At 45.7% G+C, this 10,523-nt stretch overlaps 1 protein-coding gene across 1 annotated transcript; it reads left to right on the forward strand.

Annotated features, from left to right (window-relative positions):
• Positions 1–253: 253 nt before the first annotated feature.
• Positions 254–5,620, forward strand: map1lc3c (microtubule-associated protein 1 light chain 3 gamma). Its single transcript, XM_061723956.1, has 4 exons — positions 254–326; positions 655–710; positions 774–880; positions 5,240–5,620. The coding sequence occupies exons 1-4, from the start codon at positions 272–274 to the stop codon at positions 5,400–5,402; spliced, it is 381 nt and encodes a 126-aa protein (XP_061579940.1). The 5' UTR covers positions 254–271; the 3' UTR covers positions 5,403–5,620.
• The last annotated feature ends 4,903 nt before the right edge of the window (positions 5,621–10,523 follow it).

Genomic DNA, 10,523 nt, shown 5'->3' on the forward strand with positions numbered 1-10,523 from the left:
TTCATTTTATTTGTTATTTACTGTCTAATTATGTCTTGCCGCTTTTAATGTCGATGTAAAGCACTTTGAATTACCTTGTGTTGAATTGCGCTATATAAATAAACTTGCCTTGCCCCCCGCCTCCCCGCCTGGCGCCCCTGCAGGCTGATCTCTGATCAAACCCGCCGCCGCGGTCACGTGCTAATCAGCTGATGCGCCGCAGCCGCCTCCGTTTAAAAGCGGCGCGCGGCCGCGGCCGCCCCGACACCGCACGGACACTCCGGCGCAGAGCATGCCTCCGCTTGACAAGCTGCAGACCAAGCCGTTCAAGCAGAGGAAGAGCTTCGGTAAGAGCCGTGCCAAAAAGTGATTGCCTGCCAGAATCTGATTTCTCCCCTGAAAATTGGTCTTTTCACCTGCCAAAAATTGATTGAAGGCCAAATACAGTTAATGAAAAGTTGTTTCTGCCTAAATATGACTTGATCTCATTCTTGAGCTTCATAATCTGAAAATCTGACGTTTTAGCGCTATCGCTCAACGGGCTGCTGTGCGCGCTCCCGCGGCCAGAAATCAGATTCTGGCAGGCAATCACTTTTTGGCACAACACCGGCCCGCGGAGCTCGGTTCTCACCCGCTCCGGGTCTGATCGGGGTTTATTTGTTTGTGTGTGCGCAGCCACGAGGAAGCAGGAGGTGGCGGGGATCCGGTCCAAGTTCCCCAACAAAATCCCGGTAAGAGTTGGGACACGTTAAAAGCCGCTGCACAAGCCGAGTTTAACCCGCACGTCCCCGCAGGTCATCATCGAGCGCTATGAGAGGGAGCGGTACCTGCCTCCGCTGGACAAAACCAAGTTCCTGGTCCCTCACGAGCTCGTCATGACCCAGTTCGTCACCATCATCAGGTGGGTCTTCCCTCACCGACCCGTTTCCTGCAGGAAAACTGCTAATGTGGTTCAGAGTGAGCTGTAGTCTGTTGAGCTTGTCGGGGGTGTGTGAGTCTGGGAGACCGCCGGTGGTGATGGTGGTGTGTGATCCTGTGCACTGATACAAATATTGTGCTTGATCTACTTAAAAAAAAAAAGTCAACTTTTTGCATGAGATTATGTAGATCAAGAAAGACTAGTCTTTGTATAAACTACTTAATTTTTTGTATGTAAATAATACAAGTAGCCTACAGTACAGTCAACTTCATTGTGTTAAGTTGACTTTACTTGCCAAAATTAAGTTGACTTTACTTGCAAATTAATTTTGTACATACTAAAAGTTAAATAGTTTATCCAAAAACTAGTCTTTCATGATCTACATAAAAATCGCATGCAAAAAAGTTGACTTAATTTTTTTTTAAAGCAGATCAAGCAAGATATTTTTTACTGTGGTGTTCTACTTAAACAAATAAAGCATGTTTCATCTAAACGTTGGTCAATCTGCCCAATAGTCTATAGATAAAAATTGTTAAAGGAAAAGTAAATACAACAAGATCATTGCTTGTTTGTGTGTAAATGAAAAGATTGCCTGGGGTTACATAAATGCTGCTTAAGGAAAAAATGCACAATGTCTTGTTTTTTGAACAAAGGCAGATTAAGTTCTAAACTAGATGTATTCATGTAAAGAAACAAACTTCATTTTAAATTGTTAATAGATTTAAATATGTTATATTTACATGCGCTTAGATTTATTTTTTTCAGTGAGTCCCTTTAAAATCCTGCAGTGTTTGGTGGGTTCGTGTTCCCCGACCACTTCAGGATTCAGGTTCTTATCTCGGGAGAGGCTTGGCCAGACTTAGACTGACACAAAAACTATTGTCAGACCCGGCCCTACAACTGCAGATATCAATATCTTCCTCCAGACGTGTCTTGTTTGTTAGTTTTTTAGGTTGTGTGCTTTCTTTTTTTTGAGTATTCTTGAGTATTTAAAAAGGGATGACAAATCAGTCCCACCAGGGAGGCAAAATGAGTCCATGTTATTAAATATTTTAGCTAAATTGGTGTGATTGACGTGAGGTGGGCGTGGTCCAGGTCTGTCTTGTCCATCTGCAACATGTTGCCCCGCATGTGAGGAGAAGGTCTTGGAAAGGCCCGTTTTGGAGACCCATGATGTCACAGGAAGGTTGACCTGTGACGTACCGTCCGATTTTGATCATTTGTGGTTAAAAGGGGCTTTAGTCATTGATGGAACCGACAGACTGTGGGTTTTTATTTAGTTTTTAACTTTATTTATGTAATGACTTTATTTCTGTAGTGAATAACCTGTAAAGTTTGAAATATTTTCTCAAGTCACTGTTAAAATTACTTGAAGCAGGTTTTGAGGGCAGAGAACCACGTAAATCTGCTTATATGGCTGAAGGACCGGTCTATTTCCTGGTAATGAGACGCCAGTGCTCACTCATTACCTGGACTGTTTATCGACTCGTGCACATTTTCCAAATGTTTCTGGCTGCTCACGATGACTCAGCGGACAACGGCTTGCCTGTTAAATGTTGAACAGCTTCAGAACCTCAACTCCGGAGTCCGAACATAAGTCTGGTTTAAACGTTCCTAAGACGTCGGCCCTCGTCGGTCTTCTCTGAAACTGTCATACATGCAGCCGAAGAGTTCTGGTTCTGAACTCTGGAAGACCCTTCACAGTGACTAGTGAGAATGGACTCAGAAGTACTGAGTAGCCTGCAGAACTGAGCCAAGCTCTCGACGCGTGGACAAAGTGGTTCTCTAGTCCGCATGAGGGTTGGCAGACTCCCATGATGCTCGGCACCTTTCAGTCAATGGCGGAAACATTCGTACTTTACTGCGCCCATTGAAGTTCTTGTCCGAGTGCTGCCAGGCACTTGAGTTTCTGGTTGGTGCCGACGGTCCAACTTCTGGGCATCACGTGTATGTATAATTAGTGGCCTGGTCTTCTGACAAGCGCAGCTGGCGGCCTTGTGTCTCTTTGAGTTTCACCAGTGATAGGTTGTAGATGTTCACCAGCAGCTCCGTCCTCAAGGTTGGAGCTGCTGGTGGGGGTCGAGGGGGTCGAGATGCGAGATTATTCCCCCAAGCGTCATGAAATAAAGACAAGGTTAAAACTATCCCAGATCCCGTGGAGCGCCTGCTCTGTTCTTGACCCCGCAATGGCAGCAGCTTCTTAGACGCGATACCACCCGCTTGCAACTGGTCGGTATGCTCACAGCGTTTGCTCAGGAGGAACGACAGTCGTGGTGAGGAGAATGGCGGAGCAGATGAGACAAACTACTTGACCTGCAGAAAGTGTTGTACACAGGAGTTGCCCAACACATGCGCGCTTCTCTCTGGGGGGGGGGGGGGGGGGTGGTCTGCACTGTCTCTGGACCTGGCCACATGGGCCCAGGTCTTCTTCTTCTGACCGCTAAGATCCGGATCTGCAGTTCCTCTACTGACTGCTAGGGTCCAGTTCTGGTTTGCTAGGGTGGCACAGACTTTTTGTAGTCGTGGTAACTGAGTCCACATACTCTGAGCTCTTCTGAAACTGACCCAGCAGTCGTTTCTGATGTCAACACCAGGACACTTAACAGGAGGTTTTGCTGCACATGTTCGCCAGCAAATCCTCTGGGGCTTGGCTGAAGGACCCAGTCCTTGGTCCATCTCTGGTACCACTCATTTCTATAGTGACTCCTAAAATTAGACTGGACAGATTTTATCAGAACTACTATTGATTAGCCAGACCGGTTTGTTCCGGTCCAGTACGACGCAAAACAGGCTTCAAAACGACTTCAGAAAACCGGTTGATGATGTCACAGGGGCATGGCCAGTCCATGTTCTACATTCTGCCTGGACCTGGAGTACTGGACAAAAGTTGTAGTTATGATTTTTGTTCCTCTGGAATGATGACGGCCAATGAGAGCAGACTGGCGGCATTAGCTGGAGGTTTTTGTAGTCCAAATATGGGCTGAACTAACGGGAATACTGAAACGTGAGTTACTTTTATAAGCCATCATATGTGGTGGTCAAGTTTCTGAGGTCACAGCTACAACCGTGACCTCACATGAAATGTTTGGTTCCGATTTTGAAACAAAGTATTCTGCTGAATATCTAATCATGCGTGAACCATGTTCTGATGGACAGGCTGGTTTTGGTTCAACTTTCCAACCCAAAACCAAGTCTGAAAGGGTTTTTAATTCACCGAAGACCCCTTTCAGTCAGTCTGGTGTAGTAATTTCAGGTGTACCTACTGTACTTTCCGGACTATACCTTTTTACAAGCTTTGAACCATGTGGCTTTAACAATGGTGTGGCTAATTTATGGATTTTTACAGGCTAACAAGCTTCATACATTTAGCCTCACTTCCTGCGACTAAGACCCCGTCCACACGTAGCCGGATATCTGCGGATATCTGCTAAACCGGAGATATTTTCCTACGTTTTGACCTGTCATCCACACGAAAACGCAAATAAACGAAGGTTTAAAAAAACTCCGGGCAAAGGAAAGATTTTTGAAAACTCCGTTTATGTAGATGCGTGTAGACACACACAACCGGAGTTTTGCGTTTTCGAACGTCGCATTATGCGCCAAAACAACAACAAATCTGCTCTGACGTGTGACTTTTGTTAACTACAGATGATCCAGCATCTGTTCTCCAAGCTATTTATTAAATAAATGGTCTCTTGTCTTGACCACCGCTTACTGCGTTACACCGACGCAGAGGCTACACCGTAGGGTACGCGGCGATGCGCACCCTACGGTGTAGGGCCCGCGGAGCCGCGGAGCCCGCGTAGGTGCAGCTTCCCCGGGAGCCGCAGATGATCTACAGGTTAGAATGCTTGTGAATGTGGTCAAACGCAGATCTTCGGTTATGTGTGGAAGGGTTTTTTTTAACGATTTTTAAAACGATGTAATGTGGATGCAAATTTTTTTATAAACGGAGGGGGGAAATATTCGTTTTTAAAAATACCCGGCTACGTGTGGACAGGGTCTAATACACACGTGCCGATTTATATATGTATAAAATCTGTTTTTTTCATTTTTAAATTTAGTGGGTGCGGCTTATATTGGATATATGCGGTCAGTAGTACGGTAAGCATACAGACTTTTCCATGTCCGACATGAGATTATTTGGAATGATCCACCTCCTTCCAAAGACTTCAGCAGTAGACTTTGCTCAGGTACTTCAAATATCTCCTACCCTACCGTAACTGCTGTACATAAAGATATCAGATCTGGGTCAGTTTTTAAAACATTTGATTTAAATAGAAATGGGAGTTCCTGTGGAGTTGATGCAGCTGTGGTTCCTAACCCCACCCTCTCTCTCAGGAACCGGATGGCGCTGCTGCCAAGTCAGGCTTTCTACCTGCTCATCAACAACGGCGGGCTGCCCAGCATGTCCCTCACCATGGCTCAGGTGTACAAGGACCACCAGGATGAGGACGGCTTCCTCTACATGACCTACGCTTCGCAGGAGATGTTCGGACGCTGACACGCGTGCCCGGCCGCACCACGCCGTCTACTGTGCCACCTCCCGTTCCACCTCCCGTTCCACCTCCCGTTCCACTTTTAGTCACCCATACAGGCTGCTGGTCTGAATCTGATGTAAATACAAAATATTTTTATATGTTGTAATATTTGTTCTCATCATTGGGTCTTGGATGGATTGTTTTTCTTTTAGTGTTGATCCAATAAATATTCAGATGAATTGATCATGGAGTGCTTTTTTTTTTTTTTCTCTCCCCCCACCTGGATGCCGATAAGCTGGATGTGTTTTTATGATTTCATCTGGACCTGTTCTGTACCATGTCCACTAGATGACGGCAAAGATCGAGGTGGCTTAAATACTCCAAGGTCCTCCTGCGTGAAATGATACGAGGCCCACCAGTTCTCTAATCGCGCTCCATAAAGAAGTTCTCCATAATTCAACATCAGACCATCTCAATCTTCACGTGGGACCACACGGTACCACGTGGCTCAGAGGAAAAATAAGGCCCAGTTCTGTGCGCCAATTGCTGAAACATGGGCGCAAAAGGACATTTATCAGCCACTTGGATCAGTTTTAATCATTAGAACCTGGATTTTTAGGTGGCCCAGAAGTGTTGGGGCATTTGAACACTTCCAAGGAGATCCCAGTGCAGGACAAATACAAATACCTGAGGTCTACAAAAAACATTGAGTTTAACAATCTGAAGCCCTGCGCTAAGAAACTCTGAAGTGGATGATCCTAGAATCCTTCACAATATGGACTGAAGCCAAGATCACTCTGGAGACAGAAGCATCAATATCTACGATGGAGATGTCTTCATGTGACTGCAGATTTAACACTGTGCAGACCGCCGGTAAGGGTTCAGAACAGGACCAGAAGTGATGTCCCACTACTTCCAATAAATAATGCATGGGGTTCATACCTGCTCTTTAATCCTTTCCCTGCATCTGACTTATCTCCATATTGCTGAAGCAGATTTTTAACTGTTGGGGGCACTTTGTGTTTATCTGCTGGCTGTTTTCTCCCAATGTGATAAGCCCAGCCTGCTTTCCTCCTCGCTCCGTCACCCTGGTAATGACGATTTATTAGGCTCATTTCCTCCAGCAGGGGTTTCATGTGGACTTTTGAGGTCCGGATCATTGATATGTCTCCACGACCAGGAATGATAAAGTGGCCTTGAGGAACCTTTACTGGGACTCAGGTTGGCCAATAGGAAGCGCCTTGCAGGGGGTCTCTGCTGATCAGGATTTCTTTAAGGATATGTTTAACGCACACACGTAAACATAAATCATAGGACCGCAACTTTGTTCCAGAAACATTTTGCTGCAAGTACATTTGATGAAGCTGGAGATTAACAGAAAATAATAGATGGATGTACGAGACTGTTCTTTTTGGTGTATTACACCGATGTAGAGGCCTGGTGGGGGGTTTTCTTTTAATCTTTACCACCACATGTATTTAAAAAAAAAACAAACAAAATGCAAGCAGTAGCAAGTGTATGTCTATTTATTTTCCTGCATTCTTCTTTTTCTTGTTTGCTGCTGGCTGTTCGGGTACAGAAAAATATGTGCATCACCGCCACCCGGTGGTCAACGGTGTTATTCGTCTGGCACTTCGGTGTCTGGTGTGCTTTCTTAAACACTGCAGTGTTAGACTTAATTTATAGCTTCAAACTAAAGTATTTTATTAAACCATCCAAACCAAAAAAAAACAAACAAGGCTGGTAACAGGAGGGGTCCTGGCACACTCCTACGAGCAGGACAGGAGAAAAGGTTAAAAGATGTAATGTTGAGAACCAGCATAGTCTTCTTTGCACATCCCTTCAGAAATATGTTCTCCCTGGAACCGTGAATATTGATTGTGGAAGGATATGTGAAGTGGATTGATTAAGGAGATGCTGTGAAACCGTCTGTCAGCCTCCATCAGTCTGGACAACTGAAGTCGTCCATGATGTCCAGCAGCGGATTACAAGTAGCCCCTGAACATCTGCTAATGGACATTTGGACCCATTACTTCCTGATGGTTTCATTCATCAGGTCACATAAAATAGACTTGTCCACTGTCCACGATTTTTACCACAGATGTTACTTAAAATCAGATTCATGGAGCTATGTAGCTGCTAATAGACCTGAAGTTAGCACTGCTTCACATCTACTGAAAGCTACCCATCTCTATATCTGAAGTTATAAAGATATGATACTGCTAGCCAGGGTGCGATTTGTGAAAAAAACAGAGGGAGGGATAATTTTGAGAAATATTTTTATTCAGAAAATTACCACACAACAGCGGGCCAACAGTATAGGCTATATGAAAAACTTAAGACACTTAAGCTACATAACGTACGCGGTAGGCCTATTTTGAACATGAACTGAACCACTGCATTTGCTGAAATATTTTCTCCTAATATCGTTTTTAAATGTGCCAAATAAAAATAAACCAAATTAATATTTTTTTAATTCTTTCTCGATATTAGTTTAACAGAAAACATGGGAGCTCTCCTCAGCTGGGGAGATGCTGCTGTCCTCCATCCGATCAGCAATGTCAGATCTTGTTTCATCTTCTGTCGCATTTTTTCTCAGGATTTTTGGTTGTGATCCTGTAAAATATGAGGATATGCTGCTCTGGATTCTTTTCATTTTTTCATTCATTTGACTGACTGTATCTTTAAACTTTGGTGGGCCGGAAGTCGGACTTTTGGAATGCAAGAAAATCCGGTTGGTTTTCAAAATAAAACTGCTTTCTGTGGGCGCATTGCCTCCCGGTATCAAAATCACAGCACAAGCAGAATGAACACGGACTCTGTGTATTTTGGTTGTTATTACTTGTTAATAATTACGATGTAATGGTGAAAATCCTTTGGGTGGGGGGGGGGTACATTTTGTGCCCACCGAGGATCAAAATAATTCAGCAGAAGGTAGGACGTGTAAACCAGAGGGGGGGGGGGGGATCCCCACCATCCCCACCGGCAAATCGCACCCTGCTGCTAGCTACCAAACCCTAGATGTAAAGTTATGTGTGTCTGGTACTCGGTAGTGGTATAATAGCTCTGTAGCTCCATAATCCTAGATTAATTGACGATGCTAGTAAAGATTGTCAGAAAATGCTAGCTCAAGCTTGCTAGCTCAAGCTTGCTAACTTAACCAGAGCACCGGAAAATGATGGATGGATGAGTGGATGTATGTACGTATGTATGCATGGATGGATTAGTGGATGGATGTTGCAGGTCTGTTTGCAGGCTGCAGCAGAGGGAGCACTGTGAAAACCACACTACCCTAATTTAAAAACAAATGATTTCCAAAAGCCATCAACATCCTGAACAAAAACAAGTACAGTTCTACCCATTATACTTTTTATTCTTATATTATTATTTTGCATATCTGCATTAATTTACTTGTTGTCTTTACTTTAATTGTTTTGCACTAAGGCCAGGACAATTTTCTACAATGTACAGTGCGGCAAAAAAGTATTTAGTCAGCCACCAATTGTGCAAGTTCTCCCACTTAGAAAGATGAGAGAAGCCTGTAATTTTCATCATAGTCTATGAGAGACAGAATTGGGGGAAAGAAACCAGGAAATCACATTATGGATCTGAATCTGCAATTGGTAAGCAGCTTGGTGTGAAGAAATCAACTGTGGGAGCAATTATTAGACAATGGAAGACATACAAGACCACTGATAATCTCCCGTTATCTCGGGATCCACACAAGATCTCACCCCGTGGGGTAAAAATTATCACAAGAACGGTGAGTAAAGATCCCAGAACCACACGGGGGACCTAGTGAAGGACCTGCAGAGAGCTGGGACCAATGTAACAAAGGTACCATCAGTAACACACTACACCACCAGGGACTAAGATCCTGCAGTGCCAGACGTGTCTTCCTGCTTAAGCCAGTACATGTCCAGGCCCTTCTGAAGTTTGCTAGAGAGCAATTGGATGATGCAGAAGAGGATTGGGAGAATGTTATATGGTCAGAATAAACCAAAATAGAACTTTTTGGTAGAAACACAACTTGTCGTATTTGGAGGAGAAAGAAAGCTGTGTTGGACCACATCCAGTGATCATGTGGACTGTTATAAATGTTTATGAACATTTTGTGAATGTATATTCAAACTTTGAAACTCTGGTCAACCCCAAGCCTGAAATCAGCTCGAACCAGCCTCCTAAAATGGCCGCCTTGTTGAAAACTACAAGGCCCAGCGTGCTTTGCGTGGGGGGGCAGCGCCTAAAAGCGGCGCGCACCCAATCACGGGCCAGGGGCTGATGACGTCACCCAACCCGCGGAGTGGGAATCTGGCTCCGGCAAAAAAGGACTCCCTCTTCTTTCAGCCAGCGACCCGGGACAGACGCGTTTTGCTGTCCAGCAGCTTCTTAAGAGCTGTGGGGGGGTTGGAGGAGCCGTTGGGGCCCGCATTAACGGGCCGGGCGTAAGATCCGATATCAGAGCGCTGCGCTCTTGACTCTGTCTCTCTGTCTGCTAACTCCTTTCTTTCCTCGAAGACCTGCCCTCTACTAGGAACGGGCGCTCCGGGAGCCAGGACCCGCCAAAAGCTCCAGCCTTGGACCACGAGGCCATCCCGCAGCCCGGCGACACACACGGGACGAGCCGACGCTCCGGTAGAAGTCCGCAGTTATGCAGTCGATGTACCGGACCTTCGTGGTGAAGAAGTAGCTGAGTCGAAAGGCGAAGCTCTCTATTTGCCAGTCAATCTACGCCCCTACCCTCACCTATGGTCATGAACTTTGGGTAGTGACCGAAAGGACGAGATTGCGGATACAAGCGGCCGAGATGAGTTTCCTCCGCAGGGTGGCTGGACGCTCCCTTAGAGATAGGGTGAGGAGTTCGGTCACCCGGGAGGAGCTCAGAGTCGAGCCGCTGCTCCTTCACATTGAGAGGAGTCAGCTGAAGTGGCTTGGGCATCTGTACCGGATGCCTCCTGGACGCCTCCCTAGGGAGGTGTTCCAGGCATGTCCCACGGGAGGAGACCCCGGGGAAGACCCAGGACACGCTGGAGAGACTATGTCTCTCAGCTGGCCTGGGAACGTCTCGGACTCCCCTCGGAAGAGCTGGAGGAAGTGTCTGGGGTGAAGGAAGTCTGGGCATCACTGTTGAGACTGCTGCCCCA

The sequence above is a fragment of the Cololabis saira genome, chromosome 1, assembly GCF_033807715.1.
Source record: "Cololabis saira isolate AMF1-May2022 chromosome 1, fColSai1.1, whole genome shotgun sequence".
Lineage (NCBI taxonomy): Eukaryota > Metazoa > Chordata > Actinopteri > Beloniformes > Belonidae > Cololabis > Cololabis saira.

What these genes read in the sequence shown, in the direction of transcription:
- map1lc3c (XM_061723956.1), top strand. Translation starts at nt 272, where the DNA reads ATGCCTCCGCTTGACAAGCTGCAGACCAAGCCGTTCAAGCAGAGGAAG. An exon ending in CAAGCAGAGGAAGAGCTTCG is followed by an intron (nt 327 to 654) that starts GTAAGAGCCGTG and finishes GTGTGTGCGCAG; the next exon opens with CCACGAGGAAGCAGGAGGTG. An exon ending in CAGTTCGTCACCATCATCAG is followed by an intron (nt 881 to 5,239) that starts GTGGGTCTTCCC and finishes CCTCTCTCTCAG; the next exon opens with GAACCGGATGGCGCTGCTGC.